The 22,208-nt window shown below is 41.1% G+C and overlaps 1 protein-coding gene and 1 long non-coding RNA gene across 49 annotated transcripts in view; one reads left to right on the top strand and one right to left on the bottom strand.

The window, feature by feature from the left end:
* Window positions 1-698: 698 nt before the first annotated feature.
* PBRM1 (polybromo 1) overlaps window positions 699-22,208 on the bottom strand; it is a 119,153-nt gene continuing 97,643 nt past the window's right edge. For 20 of the 46 annotated variants that reach the window (XM_058726616.1, XM_058726608.1, XM_058726607.1 and 17 more), the window contains 8 exons: window positions 17,087-17,270; window positions 16,313-16,523; window positions 15,482-15,683; window positions 11,915-12,079; window positions 8,387-8,542; window positions 5,259-5,329; window positions 4,932-5,148; window positions 699-3,520 (listed from right to left, as the gene is read on the bottom strand). In XM_058726616.1, the coding sequence (XP_058582599.1) occupies window positions 3,348-3,520; window positions 4,932-5,148; window positions 5,259-5,329; window positions 8,387-8,542; window positions 11,915-12,079; window positions 15,482-15,683; window positions 16,313-16,523; window positions 17,087-17,270 (1,379 nt within the window). In that variant the 3' untranslated portion in view covers window positions 699-3,347. The remainder of the gene's footprint in view (window positions 3,521-4,931; window positions 5,149-5,258; window positions 5,330-8,386; window positions 8,543-11,914; window positions 12,080-15,481; window positions 15,684-16,312; window positions 16,524-17,086; window positions 17,271-22,208) is intronic. The other 26 variants (XM_058726642.1, XM_058726641.1, XM_058726650.1 and 23 more) reach the window with 3 other exon arrangements.
* LOC131510059 (uncharacterized) overlaps window positions 15,948-22,208 on the top strand; it is a 60,702-nt gene continuing 54,441 nt past the window's right edge. For all 3 annotated transcript variants that reach the window (XR_009260882.1, XR_009260884.1, XR_009260883.1), the window contains exon 1: window positions 15,948-16,074. This is a non-coding gene — a long non-coding RNA (uncharacterized LOC131510059). The remainder of the gene's footprint in view (window positions 16,075-22,208) is intronic.

Here is a 22,208-nt window from a genome sequence, read left to right as displayed (position 1 = left end):
ATTCATTCAGCTGACCTAGCATACTTCCAAGCTAAAAAGGAACACAGTAACAGTACTTGTTTGCTCATGGTGTTCAGCAGGAAATGTCTGACTACATATCAATGATCATTCAAAATATGCCCATGAGCATAGATGCAGTACAGCCCCAAACATTTAGGAGAACAGAGCCACAGGGATTTGCAAAGTGATATTAGAGGAAAACAGTTGGTTGATTTTACCAACACTTTCTATTAAAAGTGTGGTCATGTCTTTAAGAGCTGTATTACAAGCATGTGTAAAGACATAACTGGGCCACTGGTCTCTTCTGGCCACAGGCAGCTATTTCAAATGGCTTACACTGCTTTATGATATAAGACACGCTTTCCTGACTTCCACCATCAGTAACTACAATTTAAACTTCGACCTGTATTTCCACCCATGGTGAGGACATGTCAGGAATTCCTTGACTGCCTGCCTGAGACGCTTGGCGTGGGGCATGTCAAGCTGCAGTGTGACTACATTCAGCTTGTGTTAATGCAGCCTAAGCCCTGAACCAGGGTCTGGTCACTGACTTGTGCCTCTACCTGAGGAGCTTTGTTCCCTTAAATTGGCAGCTGTGTCCCTGTCAGCATAAAATCTAGACTTGCAGCAATTAAATCTGCTTGACACTTACATCTGACACAAGCTTTAACAGAACAACCAAACCTGGTTAATCCAAATCACTTTGCAAACTCCATTTTTATTTGGATTAAAAAGCTTTAAATGAACAAACATATGATACATACATGTTATAAGACTAGTTCCCACTTAAACCTCCTTTGATACAGAAATTAGAATAAACCAAGTTTTAATTAGGTCTGAAAATGTTCAAGCTCAAAAGTCAACAACACCAGTTTGAGATTTCACACAGGGAAGCATCCCCTTTCAGTGCTTCCTCATAGGAAGAGAAGGGGGGGTTCAAAACAAGGCAATTCAGCGCCTTTTAAATCAGTTGGCTGACCTACTATTTTAAACCAATAGGTTTTTCCCCCATATAAACAAAACTCTTTTCCATATGAACTTACATTTTGAAAACATTTAGGCCATTATACTTTCTAAGCCATATCACTAGTTCCTAAAATTCATTGGGGAAAAAAAAAAAAAAAAGATGTATATAGTTTACTTGTACTTTTTTAAGTCAGGACTTTTTTTTTTTTTTTTTTTTGGCTTATCTTTTTTGGAAGATGGTTGACCTCAAATCTTATATCCTAAATATTAACTGATATTCTCCAAGTTAATATACAGAAAGACATGATTCTAAAATAAATACATAGATTTTCTTTTTTAAACTTAATTAGGGCCTGCCTACCGGCCCCCTGGCCTGGCTCTGCACTGCCTTCGGGAAGCCCCTGGCTGGATCTATGGTTTCTACAGCACCTCTGGACACTGGGAAGGAGCCGGGAGGAGGAGTGCCCTGGCTTCTAATGCCCCACCCTAGCCCACAGTGAAGAGTTTGTAGAGGCTTCCCAAAGAAGTCTCATCCAGACCTTAAAAGGGGAAATAAAATGGGTGAATGAAATAAATAAATAACTTAACCAAAATTAGATTTCAGGTTCTTTGGTGTAATTCAAGAATGTCTAGAAATAAAATAATCTGATTGTATTATACAGTCCATGATGATTCAATGGCCCAAATAACTAGGAACTGAAGATTTCTTTATCTGATTCAGTTTAACAATAAGGTACTGACATACTACTGCAATACATTTTTTAAAAGTCAGAATTATTTAAAATACTTGATGCAAATTGAGATCCAGTGGTTGACTATACGCAATTAAGTTACAAGGGCCTCCTGTATTTAAAGCACCTAGATACAAGAGGCTTTTCTTCCATTCTACACTCTTTTTGTCCTCATGATTTAGTAAGAATGGCAATTAAATATCCAGGTATTGATTTATACCAGATTAAAAGAAGAAAGTATCCTGTGAGGGTCACTCTCTCCATTTACAAACAGTAAGGGAAGCTCCACCAACATGGCAACCATCTTGTTACAAAAAAGCAGGTTTCAAAACCGTGGAGTTTTCTACCTGTCTGAGCATCATACACTACCTGAAAATATTTCTTCTAGGGTCACCTAGGAGAGACAGGGTCAAGCCCAAGTGTCTGGGATCCGTAATGGTCTTTTTTAGTATTTTCTTAAATTATAATTATTTTCTCCTGAAATTCAAAAGCACAAGCTAAATTTAAAAAAACATTCTAGAAAGCCTTAAATTTCTGGTTGAGATTTGCAATGCTGAAAGTCAGAAGGAAAAAAATGCCACATCTGATGAGGAAATAAAGGTACGAAAACATATTTGCATATGTAGACAATCTACTCTTTTACAATTATGCTTCTGACACAGCTCATATACACTCCCTTCCCTATGCTGGGTTAGGTGTTAGGTTTGAAAAATAAATCACCTCCATGCACACCTCAATGCTTTCTTCAAGGTAAACTTCAATTTTTTCAATGTAAGAGATTTAAAATTTTAAATCTAAGAAGTATAGGATTAAATTGTGAATTCATTATAAATAGACCAAAAGTACCCTTAAACTTACCTGCCAAGACTAAATACAATTCAAGGTTGTGCACATGTTCTGCAAAAATAACTGACACCATATATGACCAACAGCACAAGAAACAGTGCTCTGCCCCGCAGGTGTCTGGGCAATGTACCAGCTGCAGAAGGATGCACAGCACTGACTTCAGATTTCTGGAGCAAGCCTCTGAGTCCATAGAGCAAATGTGCCATGTCTGCCAAACACCTAGAACCTAAAAACCACCCTTCACTTCTGCTAAAGTGACTTGAGATACTGAGGCACATGAAGCAGACATCAGTGCACTCCCCTCTGTAAGATGTAAACTAGGACCAACTTCACATTTCATTGTCAAATTAAACTAATCTGTAAACTCTCATGGGTGCGTGTGTGTGCGTGTGTGTGTGTACGTATTTTTTTTTCATTTTGTTTGTTCTTTTTTAAAAAACAAAACCAAAAACCAAAATCAAAAACCCCAAGCCAAGACAAAAACCTTTGATGGTTTCAGTTCCATGGCAACAAGTAAAAAGATAAAACTCCAAGTCTACATATACAACCAATTATGAAACTGGTTTTAAACGAAGGAAACATATGCAAAAAAATCTCTGTGTATTTGATAAAATCAACTTAATATAACAAAAACAAATTGAAATAGCTTATTAAAAGTGTCCTTATATAAAAATGGCCTTGTGATGTACAGTAAAATGCAATAAAAATCATCCTTTGTTCCTCCCCCCCCGCCCCCAGTAACTAAAATGGCTACTGTTCCACAAAACTCTTTATGCTTCTATAAAAGAAACGTAATTGACGTGATTAAAGATTTTCTAGATTGTACGCTTGGCGAATGTTGAGGGTATCTCGGAGCATCAAATCCCGAAGGCGCCAGAGGGCATCTGCCATGGTGGTATGGGCCCCTTTACTTTTCAGCCAGTGAGAGGGCAGGCGGCTCTCCTGTTCTTTTGACAAATGGACATCGCGTCTTCGAGCTGAAAATTAAAATACACACGGAGAAATATAAGTAGGAATAAGGAGAAATATAAGTAGGTAACAATTCCCCCTCAGTCCTAAGGCCTGACAGATTTACTAAAGCATATAACATTTAATATTTTTTAAATATTTTTTTAAAGTTTAAAGTTTATTTATTTTGAGGTGCACGCATGCTCCAGTGGGGGAGGCTCAGAGAGAAAGAATCCCAGGCCGGCTCCGTATTGTCAGCGCAGAGCCCAGCGCAGGGCTTGAACCCACGAACTAACTGTGAGACTGTGGCCTGGATGGAAACCAGGAGTTGGATGCTTAACCAGCTGCGTCACCCAGGTACCCCTAACACTTATTATTTATTAAATATTATGAATTTTAACCCTGCAGTGTATTTCCAAGCAAATGCCTATTATTTTATTAGGCATCTTGGTTTTTAGAAAACCACGTGCTTAGGTATGAGACTACCTAGCTAAGGATGTCTTATTTTATGCTATGTATTTTAGAAATTATCTAATTTATAATAATGACTTCACAAAAGAGCTGCACAATATAACATAATTCTCTAAAAGGGAACACATGAGTTGCACAAACACCTAAAAGATCTGATCACTACTATTTTGTTGTAGGCAGTCCTGATAATCAATTTCTTTAGTGTTAACAAAAATTCCTAAAAAGGTAAATGTGAGGAAAGGGAAACCATACTTCTGAAAGAAATCAAATTAGGTTTAGAAATGAAGAATGAGTAGGAACTTCCACATTTCTTCCCAGAAGCCAGGCACGTTATTTTAGTGGGTACTGAAAACACAGGAAGTCCTCTGAGCTAAATGAAGACTCAACAGGTTATCTGAAACATGTTTTCCAATATTCTTTTCTTTTTTAAAATTGAACTTAATTTTTAATTTACCCAAGTGCATCTGTGCTGATGCTCAAATGCCTGAAAAACTGTTGAAAAAATTCAGAATATACTTTTATTTTTTATTTATTTATTTTTTTAATGTTTATTTATTTTTGAGACAGAGAGAGACAGAACATGAACGGGGGAGGGTCAGACAGAGGGAGACACAGAATCTGAAACAGGCTCCAGGCTCTGAGCTGTCAGCACAGAGCCCGACGCGGGGCTCGAACTCACAGACCGTGAGATCATGATCTGAGCCGAAGTGGGCCGCTCAACCGACTGAGCCACCCAGGCGCCCCCAGAATATACTTAAAAAGACAGCAGTGATGCTTATGACAAAACAAAGTCTAGAAATTGAGCAAAAAAACCCCACCATCTTCGGTGTGTCATGTTCAAGATAAAATTTATTTTACTTATATACGAAAAGTAGATCTCTACCCCATGACATAACACGCTAATCATAGTGAGAGGACTTTGATGATGCACGGCTTTCACAAAGGCTTGTTGAGAAGGACTCTCCTTACCTGCCAGGGTTTGGTCCCACTTGCTAATGCTGTTGGACTCAGCACTGAGTCCTTCAATGTATTTCAGGTAGGCCTCTGAGTGGAGAAGCCGTTGTGTCTTCGGTGGGGGAGCCACAAACATGGGCGTTGTTGGCTGCTGTATGACAGGGGGGCCGGCTGGATGTGGGCCAGGATACGGAGGTGGCGCCTGCTGCCCTGGAGGCCCCAAAACTCCCACCTGAAAGAGCACAGGGCACATGGTGAGGGAAAAAATACTTGGCACATGCTCTGAGAAAGAGGATAACCTGAATTCTGTCAAGTCCTAGAAAATCCAGCTGGGAGGCTCACCTGCTGTCCGTACGGACTTCCGCCTGGCGCTGGAGTCCCTACCATAGGGGCCACTCCTTGGTTCATCACACCTATAATTCAGAACGCAATGGCACAGTTAGAGGTTCTGAGTTGAGATGGCTACTGAAAAACTACTGTCTGATAAGAAATGATGCCATTTATAATGCAAACCTATGGATCTCTGCCCTTGAATCTTTGTGGATAAGAACCCTAAGCACCCAGAACAGGATGCAGCATTCAAATAGAAAGTTCACATTCTTTGGTTTTCTAGCTATTTTAAGTACAAAGGTAGTACAACTTGTCAGATGTACATTAATTATTCATGGCTTAGAAATGATTTGAACCCTGCATAAAATTCTAGTATTTCCCTAGGTAAACTATAGTCAGAATACACCTCTATTTTCAAGGTATTGTTCTTCTGACAACACATTTTCCTGAAACTGGAGCCCATGTTTCATTTTGGCAGTGATGGTGCCGCAGTCAGGCTCAGCAGCAGGCGGTGTGCTAGGACAGCAGGGACACAGGGGAGAGGCTGTGCAAGTGCACGGTTAAATGAGCTCTGTGGTGGCTGGAGGCACATCCTTGCGGTCCACTCACAGGCCCCCAGCACCCCTGGTTCTAACTGGAGTCACTAATACTGGCAGACAGGTCACTTCCATCTGGTAGAGCAGTACTTGGAAAAGGATCATCTGGAAGTAAATCAGCCTCGTTGCTATCACTTCAAATGCAAAAATGACAAAGGGAAAGAGAAAAGATTTCGTGGTCTTACTACATTTGCACTCTGTTATGTTTATAAACTTTGTACTCTTTCTACATTTGTACTCTGTAAGTTTATAAACTTCCCAGTGATGATGCCTCACAAGCAACTTCTGTCCCACAGGTACTAGCTGATAAAGGTGAGATGTCCTAACTTTAGTGTCTGGGGCTGTTTTCATCTCAGGACTGTCCATTTATTATTCTCATAAAACACTGAAATAAGGAAGGGTTCCAGTTTGTTAAAAACTAACAAACTACAGTCAAACAAACCCCTGTTTAAACTTTTAAACAAGTCCTGCTGGCTGCAAAGAAGGGTCTAAAGGAGCTCACTTCACATACTAGATTTTCTAGATTCAAAATGTTGCTATTTTGGCCAGGCAGCACCAGTACACTATTCTAAGGTTCTGAATTGCTAAATGCCACTTCAGGAAGTATTAGACATTTGTTAAAGAGAACGTAGTAGTACAAATAAGCTTTCTGTTTACAAAGTGGGGATTTTTATATTCCAGATCACCACAGCAGAATCCTGATGATTATTTGTGACTGGGTTAAGAGGCTGTGGTGGGTAAGCTGCTGCTCCAACATACTAACCCCTGTGCACCGCCCCCCTCCGGGACACTCACCCTCCTCAGATCCCACAACATGGGGGGCCTCCCTGAGCTGCCTTTCTCCTTTTCTGCAGGGGAGCACAGACAACTCAGCAATCCCCTCTGCTTCCTGTTTTAAAATGCCATGCAAAGGGGCAGCCAGTGAGAGCATGGGCTGAGTCAGCAGAGGAGCTCCCAGAGTCCTCCTCTCCTCCAAGCCTAAGCAGGTGTGTGCTGCATGTGTGTGGGCACTAAGAGTTCTTCCCTGTCTCCCCGACTAAAAGTTAAGTGTGTGCCTCCTTCAAATGCACTTTTAACACCCGAAGAAGTGGGGAAAGGGACACAGCTGTGCTCAACACCCACCAAAAGGTATCTGCTACTTAGAGGGTACTGGCCTCAGACGTGGCTCCCACTGAGTACCAAATGCACCCAGAAGTCAACTCTAACCTGGTCTGAGTCAGTCAGATAGGGTACCCTAAGTCAAGGTGAGAAGGTACAGAATTAAGGCCAATTCTACTTGCCACAGGGGCACACCCATCTTATGACTGACTTTTGCTGCAAGAGTAACTCCCACACAGGCCACTACTTCTAAAATGAAGTACCCACTGCCATAAACATTTCCTCTTCGGGTATATCTGAATCAAACACTTGTGTGGAGTTATGGCCATTCTCTAAGCAATACTCATAAGAGTGTGGCCGGAGGCTCTAGGCCAAGCCACCAGGTTCACTCACCCTGCCCACTGCTGGGTGTACCTCTGAAGCACTTCTGGAACTCTGTATAACCCAACACTGCTGGAGGCAAGTCTAACATTTCTACATTTTGTCCTCTGGGCCAGGCCTTTAGCTGGTATTTTGGATAATGGCCCCAATGCTCTTCTAAGTTATCTTCAGGTCACATTCCCTCCAACTAGATTATGGCTAAAGGTCAGTTCTTTTGCATTTGATGGCAATCAATATGGGAACCTGCGATCTTCCTTTCACAATAAAGTAATATTTCAACTTACTATTTACAAAGTAAATCTGTAGCTAGTTCTGAACTCCATTTATATGCTTCTACATGAAATAAATTCTGAGCTTCTGCTGACAGATAAACCAGTGTCCACAGTTAGTATGGGAGGGCTATGCTGCTCTTTAAGGTCTTATGTCATACTTCTTAGGGGACTCATATACAGAAAGCGTGTTCATTGCAAATTCGTTCCCTCCCTCCTTTTTGTTCCTAGAATGACTGGCTGAAGGATTTATTCACCGTGATCAGTGATTCTGCAATCCCCTTAGAAGGGCTATTTGAGAAGCAGGAGATGGAGCAGGGATTCCATACAGAAGACCTTGTGAGAGAAGAACTGAATCAGAGGAAGAAGTGCCCTCAGGACCCAAAGTGCTTTCCTATGTGACTCAGAACTAGCCATTTGGGATATCGTTCACTGATCATCCATGTATCATTCACTGATAAAGAGGGCATGACCTTCCTAGGCTGTATTCGGTTTTCTGAGCACACGTAAAATTGTTTGAGTGGTATGAGAGTATGCCTTCTGCCCCCTGGTCTGCTGAGTCTGGTCTCTGCCATGTGTCCTCTGCTGCTGCTAGGGAGCCAGGTGCCCAAGGGCACAGGTGCTGAGCCGCCTGCTCAAATACACGGGACAGGCCCTGCTGCTGACATCCCTGGGATTCTCAGTGAGGAAAGGCCTGGCCACAGTGGGCAGCAGGTACCTCCGGGAACAACTGGCTGAGGGAGGAAAAAAGAATATGAAGATGAGATTAATGAATGAAGGAGGATGAAGTTCTTACCCGGTGGTGGGATGCCCGGGAGGCCGGGCACACCTGGCGGAAGATGGTGGGGTGGAGGCCCCCCAGGGTGAAGTGGCTGCATGCTGCCCATGCTAACAAGGCCATCAACTGGGCCCTGCAAAGGTGGAAGGCCTGGCGGATAGCCACCCATCATGCCTTGAAGGACACAACAAATTTCAGACATGCATCATTAACATGCAACATGAGCGAAGTAATAACAAATCCCCCCCATGCACTACCAATGAATAAAGCGCCCTTAGTACTGTGTGAGATAACAGCAATTAGTGCAATTATTTTGTTGCAATAATGAACAAAATAAAAAGTTACAAATATGAAATCCAACACTTGTGGATGAATTAGTACTTAGTAGATTATTATTTGTAGTTATCTTCCCTGGGATAAATATGTTGCATGTTTTTAATTAAATAATAATAAAGAGGAGTTCCAGTAACAGCCTTCCCAAGGTCATGTTATTGCAAGCTGTTCAAACAGAGTGACCAGTTCTGCAACTGCGGTTCTAATTCAACAGACTAAACCCCATCACCCCACTCCGCCCACACTCTTACGCCTATCATGGGTACACATGAGGGGACACTGGAATGGAGGGAAATGAGGCGCACAGCCCTGATCACAAAGCATGGTTCTCCAGCTTGGGGTGCGTGGGGGTGGAGGGGGGGAGTGGGCAAGAGCCTTTCAAGGCTTCCTCTTCCCTTCTGGCCCCACCACTACTTGGTAAAAATGGATCATGTTCAGGCTTGAGCTGGGGAACAGAGAAGAGCCATCACAATGGATGATGTTTCATCTTTAGATCTCTAAACATGTAAAACAAAGGTAAAACCTAAACCCTCCCAAGCCAAGCTAAGCTAATCCCAGGTCACTCGGTAGCAGGCACGCAGACCTCAGAAGGAATGGCTGGAGAATCAGGCTCTGCTGATGTGAGAAAATGCCAATTGTCATTACTGTCTCCAAGTTCACAAATGCCCTCACATAAACCTTCAGTTAACAGGGAACATTTTAAATGAGGTACAGACTTTCTGTGAACAGAGGCCTTTATTCCTTTATTTTCAAAGTGTATCTTCATAACACAAAATATTTTCTGCTGGCTAGGGAAGAGTTTCAGGAAACCAGTATTTTTGGCAAAAGGAGTGAAAGAAAGAAAATAATTTCAAAATGTCAAAAACTCACCTATCAAAAGAACTTTAAAGCCACACGACATTTTTTTTGAGCAAGAAAAACAACTTAACTCTTCTGGGATTTGAAATGATCACAATAAACAAAACATAAGGCTCCCCCCAGAATGCAATCACCTTTCGTCCCAGCTTCCCGCACGAAGGGAAGCTTGAGGGACGGGTGCCAAACCTCATTTTTACAAAACACTCTTTGTAGGAGGACCCTGGGAAACAGTGGAAAACTCCAGATTCTAAGGACTTTACTCTTTGACTTTCCCGTAAGGATTATTGAAAGGTATCTATTGATAAAAGTTTAGTCTTTTGAAGCTATAAAATAACTGAAAATTCTGAGATTGGTTCAGCCTGCTTCATTAGTCATATCTAAGCTGACTGAAAAACTTAAAATCACACACACCAATAAAGCGAATTCTAAATAGTACCTCTATACATGAAATAGGATTATGAGTTTCATGGTTTTTAAAATGAGAGTTCAGAGAGTAAAAACTACTTTTGAACAGATACCATCATCTTAAACAAAACTGCCAAACTGCCTTTTAACCACACCACCAGCTCCAGCTCTTATGGGTAAATAGGTGGGAGTTTAAGGACATTAGGAGGCTTTGCTTTCAATTACAAAAGCCCATCTGAACGCAGCCTTCACGGGCTGTGGTTGAAGAAAAGTATTAAGAACTGAAAGCCATGACACTTGTCTTCATTAAACTGTACTTTGGCACTTATTATCCCAGTCACATGTGTTCAAATGAGCTTTAATGCTTGTAAGCAAAGCTGGTCTCAGACAGCAACAAGGCTAAGACTTAGGCCCTAAGCAATCTGTAAACCCAAGAAAAATCACCCTGTCAGCTGCAAAGTTCCCACTGTGGACCAAAGACTGGTGACCGTACAGGATGCTTGCTTGCCCTTCACTCCCATGGCCTGGAATCTGGGCAGCACATGCTTAATAATGTGAAGGGGTCCCCCCCTCCTTGCCCCTCAGAGCGCTATGATGGTATTCCCCAACAGGGAGCTAAAATGCTGCAGCTGCTGTGTTTTAATAGTTTTAGCTGTTTGAATTCATTTTGTTAACGTGTCCCTGGGCTTTTTAGTCAAGGGCACAGTGCTACAGTATCACATATCAAACGCAACAAAACAGGATGTCAACGAGGGAATTCTAACTTTCAAAAGTCCCCATGTTCAAGGCCTGATTTCTAAAACCCTCTGGAATCCCGTTAACCAAAATGGGCCATGGAATAGAGCAGGCGATTATGAGATTTGTTAGATCAACGTCAGTTACACTGAGAGTACTGAAAAGCCATGATTCAGATGTGCTCTGGCGAGTGCAACTGCTGAGTTGAGCGACAGTGCATTTGAGAACTTGCCATCACAAAAGGTAGGAGCGACAATGAAAAAGTTATCCTAGGCTACTCTTCCTTCAAAAGCAAATACAAAAAAGCAAAAACAAAAACAGCATCCCAATGAGCCTGCCTTGAACAACACTGTCTTGGACTCCCTGCGAAAAGAAGTCAGACCGCTTGCTTCAGAAGACACTCAGGTGGCTTGTATGGACCTCACCAGGCTTAGGGAGATCACGAAGGAAGGACCCGAGAAGTGATCTACGGGCTTCTCGTTGGAGACACATCAGACAAGGCTATTCAATTCAAGAATAGCCAAATTTGCCATGGCTACCAGAACCAGAGACAACACACACAAGCAAACCACATTCATCATTTTCTTTTCTTTTTTTTTAAAATATGTGACTGGGATACTAACAGAAAATGCAGTTTAATGTAATTAAATAGAAAAGCATTACAGAGTGGGCACAATGAATTGAATAAGGACTTTGTACTCCACTTAGCAGTCATGCACATTAGTGACCAAGAAAGGATTTAGAATTCACTGTCAAAAATCCTTTTAAATGGTCAGTCTTTTAAGGATGGCTGCAGCAGAACAAGGCAAACTGAACCTTGGAATGAGTCGGGAAAATCGGTATCACCTAAGAGCTTAGTTTCGTGTTTTCTCTCGGGAGCCCCTCCAGAACAGAATTCAGGGTCTGTTTAGGTTTTCTGCTATAGGGCTCTATATCCAGAGCAGTCTGGGGTGGAGAGTATCGCCAGACCATGCCCACAGCCAGGCTAGAGCTGCTCCCTACTAATTCCCAGGGCTGGGCCCAGGGCCCATTTCTGGGGCAGAGGGGAGGCATTGCCCATATGGGAAAGGCGACAGAAGGACGACATGGACGACTGGAAACTTTGACTCTGCCATGAGAAAAGCCTAGAGATTGTGGCCTACTCCTCATTGGAGAAAAAAAAAAATGAAGGAATTTCTTAAAGTGGAAAAAAATGGTCTTAGCTCCTGTTTTTACCTGCAACAGGTGTCAACTGCTGATTGAGCATCCCCATTGGTGTTGGTGGTGGCACCACCCCCATGAGAGCCCCCACAGGGGTGCCTGCTCGGGGAGAAGCACTCGGCTGCTGTTGCTGTGCTGCTCGCTCTCTCTCCTGCTGCTCAGCAACTTTAGCTGCCCGCTCTGTAAAGGCATTTCAGATTTTCAATTCTGTTTTTAACCCAGGAATTCAAAATACCATCCATTGCATTCAACAGGACTAGTAAAAACACAGGCAACAGTTCTGTCTCAACGGAAGGAACAGTAGATGACTAGTCTCAACACAGGAGGAGTCGGGCCGATTTCACTTGGTAACCTAGCGTCCAGCTTTCCTATCCCATCTTGAGAACTGGTCTGCAAAGATTTCAAGAATGTTAAGACTGCAACACACATTCAGAAAGCACAGGTTTTATTTAAACACGTCACCAGCGTAACCAACGTGGTTAATCTCACAAGGCACCCTGAAGATGAGAAGCGCTACCATTATTCTAGTATTAATAGCATTATAAATTATTTATAATTTCAACATGAAGCAATTCCATGGCCCATTATTATTTTTGGCACAATTGTTACTTACACTATTTTCCTGATTCCTTGCACCCAATTTTACTACGATTTGAGGACTCTTGTCATTAGTGTCATGGGGTTTAGCAGCTGAAGAAAATTAACTCTGTAAGGGAAAAGTAGCTTACTGCCTCCTTCACAAGGTTTTAGGGAAAATTAAACACTACTTTCTACATCCTAATGAAGCAAAGAGGTCATGTTTAATAAACCCCGAGGGGAAAAAATGCATGATACTCCAGGCTACAGTCATCAGAAGCAGGGAATATATATACACATATGAAACAATGGACAATGTACTGACAGAACCAGGTTTCCTGAGGCTGAGCAGTTCAATACTGACCATAGATCATCCTAAATCAGCTAAAGTTCCAAGAAATCACTCTTCTTTCATCCAAAGTACAAGAGGAGCATTTGCTTGTGCCAGTTCTGGGTTGTGGAGCACCGCCTGCTGTACCCTTTTCTCCTTCGAGCTGCTCTGTCCTACCCCTCCATAGCCAGTAGCCCCAACAATCACATTCCCAGTCTTTTTGGGAGCTAGCAGGCTGGACCGTTACTAGAAAAGTCTAGAAATGTGCTCCCAAAGCTCTCACAATACAGGGATTATTTTGCTTCACTATTCATAAACGGGAAATCTTCCCCACTCCTCACATGGGCAAGCTGAGGCTGGGAGATAGGTAGTAACTTGTCCAAGGATACAGAGAGAACCAGCAACATGTAGCCCTGACTTATGATAGCACATTCCACTGCCACACATTAACCCTCCAACATGGAATTCAAAAGGCTACTGTTGGCTGATCTAAGGAGTGGAAAATAGCTCAAGATCACATGGCTTTAAAGAGAATCAAGAAGCAACAGCTCCAGTCCTCGATGAGCATAAGAATGTGAAAGTCAAGCAAGTCAGAGCTTCCTTGCTGTGAGAGTTGCCTGTATGGGCCTGTCATCACTCATTAACACTGTCCCAGTTTATAGATCCTCTGTACAATGAATGTGAGGGACAAAGGCCATTGGAACAACCCACTTCCTTGTGCTAGCAGTAAAAAAAACAAAAAACAAAACCACTGAATGACCTAGACCCCCAATTTTCCTTGCACCCAATTTCCTTGCACCTAAATTCTAGTATTTTCATTACACAAATGACACAGTAAAATGGGAGAGTAAAAAAATGAAGTTGAAAAAAGAAAAATTCAGGCCTGTGGATCGAATATTGGACTGGCTACCTGTTGGCTCCTTCTGGGAAGAGCCCATCGGGCTGCGTTGGAAAAGACTGTTAAATGAAACTAGCCCAACTCGAAACTTTGGGTTTTGAGTTCAAACCCACACTGGGTTTTGGTCCAAATACCACAAGTTCAGATTTTGTGTCTCAGGCAGACACTGCTGAGTCATACCCAGCTCATTCTCACTTGGTTTTCCCATTTCAGACTCCTATTTGAATTTAGGAGACTTTCCTGGAAGCCCTCCTTTCCCCCTCTCTCCAGCCCTGCTCCAGCGTATACTTTTACATCCAGCACATTTGTCTCTCTTGTTCACACTCTAAATAACCAGCCACATGTGACTGGCTTCATCTGCCCTAGACTGGGCTTTACATTCACATGAGCTTTGTTTCCAATATTCCTCCAATGGAGTGATATTTGGTCTTAACTGTCAGTAAGGTCAAATACCAAAGAAAAGTTCGAGGTTTTTATGGAATTGACTAGGGTTTCTTAAAGAGTGTTCTGCAAAATATTTGTTCTTTATGATTCTAGAAAGTATTATATGAATACTTGATCAAGTTTCAGAAAATGCCAGGTGACAAAACACAGGTGTTTAAGGTAGGTCTTAAAGACTTTACTATGGGAATATGCACTATAAGTTTCCAAGAGTGGAAGTGTTTGGAATGCTTCTCAAACTGGTTTTGCCACAAAGGTTTTTCTGTCTGAGCATCTTGTAGGATTAGAATTCTGCAGAAGATGTTTGGGGAAGCCTGTCAGATAATTTTACAATTATCAATCAACTGATATAAATGAAAAGACTAAAATCTTTTTTTTAGAAAAATTTCTTAGGAAATACCATAAATTTTAATAAAGGAGGCAGGCTTAACAATTAATTTCTTTATTCTTGCTGGAAAATAGCAGATTTAGACCCAGCCAAGAAGAGTAATGGTTGATCACAGTGGTGAACCATAGAGACACAGCTCTAAGCTGGCAAAATGAACAATATATACAATTCCAAATGGAAAAAATATAGCTCCACGGCAAGAGTCCTGCCTAATCTAATGTTCACTACTCATTTCTTTATTAAAGGTATGTCTGACATTTAAAAAAAACAATACCTGCCCCCCCCCCCCCCCCACAGTATCTCGCAGGTATTCGTCCCTAAAGGCTAATTAAGAACCACCAAATCTTTAAATGATAGCTCATGGCCCCAAATAACTTAATTACAGAGTTAAAAGGAAAATGAAGGCAGGTGAACTTTATCAGGGACTCCAAGTGCCTTAAAAGTAGCTATGACTGCAGACATAGCACAGGCCAAGACTGGCCTAGGAAACCAAGCGCTTTCAGCCAAGCCTCAGCCTGGAGCTTAAATATGTGGCTTATCGAGAGCCATAATAGATCCTGATTTTGAATGTTCCCTTTTGGATGAATTTTAACCAAAATTCGACTTAACATTCTTATATAATCATTCCCCAGCTCAACACACGTATGCTTATAGGACTCAACAAAAGAAGAAAACCATGCAATTTTTAATAGCAAAATATTTGAGAAATTTTTTTAGGGGAAAAAAAAAACCCACCAGGACCAAAGGCCAAGTCAGGGGCAGTGCTTGCTCAGTCAGGACAAGGCTGGCATTTAAACTGTTGGCTGGGAGCCATTTGAGACAGTCCCCAACACACAGTTCATGTGCAAGAGGTAAGAACAAGAGAGTAAAACCTGTCTACGCACGTGCATTCCTGAAAACACCCCCTTGTTTAGAAAGCTGAGACAGTTGCACCTAGTCTCTATTTACCTTCATATTCTGCTTTCTTAGCTGTCTCAAGGTTTCTCCATTCTGTCCCCACCAGTCGGCTGAGCTCCCCAAAAGAGTAGTCTGGATGCTGGGCCTTAATCACAGCTCTCATCTCACTGCTGAACAGGATGTAGCCACTCATGTTGATTTTCCGTTTGGAGCCTTCCTTCTTTGCACTGCCTTTGGCAGACTTTGGGGTAGACTGTAAGACAGAAAGCTCTTATAGTGCATCAGAACACTGCATCTGGTCAACTGCTCAAGGTTTCTGGAAGCCAGGAACATGTGATTCAATAGTTATTATTATTTTGCAGACACGTTTAGTTTATAGCTGGTCATTTTCTTGGTCAAAACAGTTCTTCCTTGCCTCTTACCATTTAAGAAATAAATGAAAGTTTCTCTGAATTCCATGACTGTAATCTGTAATGGTGACCTCACAATTATGTCTTGGGAAAATTCTGAATGAGAACAAAATACCACCAGGGAGCACCTCGACCCAGATAAGGGCCTGAAGGAAGAGAGACGAGAAAGATATGGGCAGGAAAGGCTAAAGTCACAGGGCGATGCTGCTCCTCACTGCTCACCTTCAACACAAGGTAGGCAGAGCTTTCTAACTTAACATGCCATTAAAAATAGCTATCTATGCAAAGTTTAAAACGGTATGAAATTTAAAATTCTTTGTGGCATCAAGAAAGAAAAAAAATTTGTTCCTTCCTGCATAATTCTAGGTTGAAGCTCACATATATGAGGGCTGGGTATCTCCTTCCTTCGGCTTGAGTGTGCTATGAACCAAAGCTGAGAGAAAGACAAGTAACAGGAACTTGTTACCATCACCTGTGGGGGTGTGTAGGGCATGAGATCCAGCTCACTGGCCAGTGGGGTCTGAAGCTGAGGCAGAGAAGGAGGTTCAATGACCTCACTATCTTCTTCCCCCATCTCTTCAATATCATCATCTCCACCTTCTAACTCAGCAAATTTAGCTTCTAGCAACTGGATCTTCTTTTCCAACAGAGGTGAGGGCTCCTTCTGAGGAACTATTGGTTTTCTAAAAGAAGTGAAATTAAAAAAAAAAAGAAAACAATCACCAAATACCACTCCAGGATTGGTCAGAAAGCAATGCTCTGCCTTAATATTTAGAAAAGACTTCCTGCAATCTGCAATGTATGTTCTAAGTCAGCAAAGGAAAGAATTTAAATGGGTATTTATAAAGTCACCCCTATTTATAGACGTTTATTTTTCAAAGAATTCTGCTGAAAATCCACCCAAAATCCACAAAACTGGATCCAAAGTTGAGATCTAGTTGCCTATATAATACAGTGAAGAGAATTTTCATACTGTGGAACTAGGCAAGATCTCTTAATAGATAGGCTATAAACCAGAACCAAGGATTTCTGCCTCCAAATTACAATTACTGGAGTCTATGCCAAGGGCAGTTATTACATCTCGACAATGAGGATTTTCCTTTAATTTTTAGCCGAATTAATATTTTCTATTTGAAATGGACACAGCTCTAGTTTAAGAATAAGAAAAACAAACAAAAAACCACCATGGGCTATACTATTTGGGTATCAATTTTCCTATTGGGAGTTGAAGTTTTTTAAGCTTTACCTGAAGTAATAAATTTCATCATCTACCACTTTAGCAGACAGCGAAAACCTCTTCAGTCCTTTGAATTTCTTCATCTGCTTGTCACTCTCGTTGTAGCGGCTCTCACAAAGCAGAATGTCATTTTCTGGTATTTCAGTTGGTCTGCAGGAGAGGAAGTCCTTGAATGACAACACAGCACACTTTCCTGAAAGGCAAATTGGAGGGGAATTAAAGGAGTAAATTGTGGTCATAGCTAACAATCATTTTAAAATTTTATTATTGAATGAATATATTTGCATGACTCAAAAGTCAGAAGATTTAATAGGTGTACACAGGCATAAAAATAGACACGCAGATCAACAGAATAGAATTACAAGTCTAGAAACAAACCCACACAGTTGGGTTTTTACAAGCAACTGATTTTTTTTTTTTTTAATGTTTATTTTTGAGAGAGAGAGAGGTGGGGAGGGGGAGTGCATGAGTATGAGCAGAAAAGGGGCAGAGAGAGAGGGAGACAGAGGATCCAAAGCAGGCTCTGCCCTGTCAGCTCAGGGCCTGATGTGGAGCTCGAGCTCACAAACCATGAAAGATCATGACCTAAGCTGAAGTTGGATGCTTAACCGACCGAGACACCTAGGCACCACCTACAAGAAACTGATTTTTTACAAGGGCGCCAAGACAATTTTTTTTTTTTTTTTTTAATGTTTGTTTAGTTTTGAGAGGCTGCAGGCCCTAGGCTCTGATCTGTCAGCAGAGCCCGATGCGGGGCTCAAACCCATGAACCATGAGATCATGACCTGAGCCGAAGTTGGACGCTTAACTGACTGAGGCGCCCAGGTATCCCAAGGGTGCCAAGACAATTTGATGGGGAGAAAAGAGTCATGTTAACACTGGCACAAGTGAATTTCCACATGCAGAAGAGTGGACTCTGAACCTTACCTCACACCATATGCAAAATGTAACTTCAAAATGGATCAAAGACCCAAACATAAGAGCTCCAACTATAAAACTCTTAGAAAAAAATATAGGTATAAATCTTTATGACCTTCTATTAGGCAGATGTGACATCAAAATCACAAGCAAGCAAAGAAAATAAACCGGACTTCATCGAAATGAAAACCTTTTGTGCTTCAGAGCCCACTATCAAGAAAGTGAAAAGGCAACCCACAGAAGAAAATATGTGTAAATCGTGTCTCTGGTGTAAGTCTAATACCCAGAACATACAAAGAACTCCTACAGCTCAACAATAACCAGACAAATAACCTAATTAAAAAACAGGCAAAGGGTCTGAACAGACCTTTCCCCATAAACCCACAAAAAAATGAAAATAACAAGTGTGGGCAAGGATGTGGAGAAATTGGAATCCTTACACATTGCTGATGGGACTGTAAACGGCTACAACTTCTGTGGAAAACTGCATGGCAGTTTCTCAAAAAGTTAAACAGGGCTGCTGTATGATCCAGCAATTCTACTTCTAGATAAATATCCAAAAGAACTGAAAGCAAGAACTCAATTAGATACTCATACACCAATGTTCACAGCAGCATTATTCACAACAGCCAGAAGGTAAAAACTACCCAAATGTCCATCTACAGATAAGTGAATAAACAAAATGTTATGTATACATCAATGGAATATTATTCAGCCATAAAAGGGAATAAAATTCTGATAATGCTACACCACGGATGAACCTTGAAACATTATGCTAAGCAAAAAAAGCCAGACACAAAAAGGCAAACAGCACATCATTTCACTATTATGAGGTACCTAGAATAGACAAAAATCATAGAGACAGAAAGTAGAACAGATATTACCAAGGACTGGGAGCAGTGGGTAGTTACAGCTTGTCGGGTAGCAAGTTTCTACTTGGGAAGGTGACAAGTTCTAGAAATGAATAGTGACAGTTGCACAATATTGTCATGGGACTTAAGGTCAATGAATTGTACACTTAGAAATGATTAAAAAACTCCATTTTATGTTATGTATTTTACAATTAAAAAATGGTAGCATATCACTTACATTATTTTACAACTAAATTTTGTTGTAAAATAATGTATCTTGAGGATCACTGCTGGTGTTAACATATTTATTGAACTAATTCCCTATTGATGGACATTTAGGCTATTTCCAATTTTTTGCTCTCCCCCTGAAACAAATAATGCTGATATAAATAATTTAACACATATATCAATTTGTACATGTGTGAGTATATCCGAGGTACAAACTTCTAAAAGTATACAACCTGGGTCAAAGGTATGGGCACTGTAATTTTTATAGGTATAATCAAATTACCTTCCATAAAAGTTGTGCTAATTCATAAACCCACCACAAAGTAGGTAAATGCCACTTCCCTATGTTCTTGTCAACTAGTTAATACTGGAAATTTTGACAATCTGGTAGGTAATTAAAATAAAGAAAAAGAACATCTGGGTATGTTTATTTCTCTAAGGGCTGAGGTTGGGCATATTTTCATTTAAGAAACACTGGTAACTTCTGTCTATTCTTATCCTTTGCCCATTTTTCTGTTCAGTGTTGATCTTTTCTATTTTTTATTTTTATTTTGACAGAAAGAGAGAGTGGGCATGAGTGGGGGAGAAGGACGGGGGGGAGGGGGGGGAGAGGGAGGGGGGGGAGAGAGAGAGAGAGAGAGAGAGAGAGAGAGAGAGAGAGAGAGAGAGAGAGAGAGAGATTGATTCCCAAGCAGGCTCCATGCTCAGTGCAGATCTTGATGCGGGGCTTGATCCTATGACCCTGGGATCATGACCTGAGCTGAAAAGCTGAAATCAAGAGTTGGATGCTCGACAGACTGAGCCACCCAGGTGCCCCATGTTGATTTTTTCTAAAGGTTTTATAGAAGTTCTTCATATGTGAAGGAAATTTGATCTTTATGTATTACATACATTGCAAGTACTTTCCTAAAAGTTGTCATTTATCTTTGTTTCTGCCTGTTTTGGTTATGCGAACATTTTCAACTTTTACATAGTCCAATTTATCCCTGTTTTTCTGTATGGGTTCTAGGTTTATGTCAAAGGTTATCAAAATTTCTTTCCCATCATTTCTTTTGGTATCTTTGCTGTTTCACTTTATGTTCATTTAAACCTGTAATTCATCTGGAAATTTATTCTGAAGTTGATGTGAGGGATGAATACAAGTTTATTTTTTCCAAATGTCTATGCTCTTTCCAAATACCACTTAACAGAAAAATCCATCTTTTCCCCCTTACCTGGGATGTCACCTTTATCATAAGTTAGTTTATATTTGATTCTACTGCTAAACTTTCTATTCTGTTCAAAGAATCTGTGTATTTATATCATATAAATAATTTTAATATCTGATCAGGACAGACCCTCACCCCCTATTATACTTTTCATATTTTCCTGATTTTTGCTTCTCTTTGAGATTTTTTTTTTTTAAGTTTATTTATTTGGGGGGTGGGGCAGAGAGAGAAAGAATTCCAAGCATGCTTTGCACCATCAGTGTGGAGCCGGAAATAGGGCTTGACCTGAGCCAAAATCAAGAGTCAATGCTTAACCAACTGAGCCACCCAGGCACCCCATTATTTTAAACATCAGTTTATTTAAGTCCCAAAGTCCTCACAAGAAAATTCCCATTGGTACATATACTGGAACCACATTAAAGATTAACTTAGGGAGAATGAACATCTCTATGATGTTGAGACTTCTCATTCAAGTACACGGTATGCTTTTCAATTTGTTCAAGCACTCCCTTTTAAATGCATTAAAAGCAGCATTTAAAAACTTTATACAGATGTGGCATGTATCTTGTTAAATTTATCCCAACGTGTTTTATCTTTTTATTATTATTCAATCTCTTAAGGCAGTTGCTTTGTTATCCATGTTATACTCAATCTTATCTTCCTTCTAATTTTTTTAAACTATTTTTTTTTCAAATGTTTATTTATTTTTGAGACAGAGAGAGATGGAGCATGAGTTGGGGAGGGGCAGAGAGAGAGGGAGACAGAATCCGAAGCAGGCTCCAGGCTCTGAGCTGTCAGCATAGAGCTGGAGGCAGGGCTTGAACCCACAGACCGTGAGATCATGACCTGAGCTGAAGTCGGACGCCTAACCAACTGAACCACCCAGGTGCCCCTAATTTAATATTTTTATGTTTATTTTTGAGAGAGAGAAAGACAGAGCGTGAGCAGGGGAGGGGAGGAGAAAGGAGACACAGATCCAAAGCAGGCTCCAGGCTCTGAGCTGTCAGTACAGATCCTGACGTGGGGTTCAAACTCATGGACTGTGAGATCATGACCTGAGCTGAAGTCAGACACTTAACCAAATGAGCCACCCAGGTACACCACATTTTTTCTTCTTCTAAATGTTAACTTATTTTGAAAGAGAGAGTGTGAAGGGGAGGGCAGAGAGAGACGGAGAGAGAGAGAATCCCAAGCAGGTTCTGGACTGTCAGTGCAGAGCCCCATGTGGGGCTCGATCTCACAACTGTGAGATCATGACCTGAACAGAAATCAAGAGTCAGATGCTTAACCAACTGAGCCACCTGTGAACCCCCCATCTTCTCCTATTATGGAGTAATTCCTAGTTGATCCTCCTGAATTATCACCTCACTGTAGATTTTGTTTCTTACTTTTAACTGTGCTGGCTAGTACCTCCACAACGCAGTTAAATAACAATGATAAGAACACCCTGATTTTGCTCTTGACTTTAACAGGAGTGTTCATAGCTAATAACTTATTAACCATTTACATGCAAAATAGCTAAAACATGGAAAAACAGGTCAGAAACATTTTAGAAGCTGAAAATAGCTATAATTATTATCACTGCCTCTGACTTACAGCACTTGACTTACACAATCCAAAGCCTTTTCAATTCAGAGGCGGCATAGTTACCATTTTCCATATTTCACAGAAGGAAAAAGAGAGATTTGGAAAAGGTAAGAATTGGGCTCATAGCTAAAGAGTAAAATTGACTGGTAGCCCTGGAATGGATGTGGTCTCTCTGTGCCCTGACCTGGGCTTCCTCCCAGGCCTTCAGAAGACATGGAAAAGATAAAAGCTTAATTAAAAAAAATTTTTTTAAATGTTTTATTTTATATTTCAGAGAGAGAGAGAAAGAGAATGAGCAAGGGAGGGACAGAGAGAGATGGAGACACAGAATCCAAAGCA

Source organism: Neofelis nebulosa, chromosome 4, assembly GCF_028018385.1.
Source record: "Neofelis nebulosa isolate mNeoNeb1 chromosome 4, mNeoNeb1.pri, whole genome shotgun sequence".
Classification (NCBI taxonomy): domain Eukaryota; kingdom Metazoa; phylum Chordata; class Mammalia; order Carnivora; family Felidae; genus Neofelis; species Neofelis nebulosa.
The sequence above is the reverse complement of the archived record's forward strand: the minus strand, read 5'-3'. Positions and strand labels throughout refer to the sequence as shown.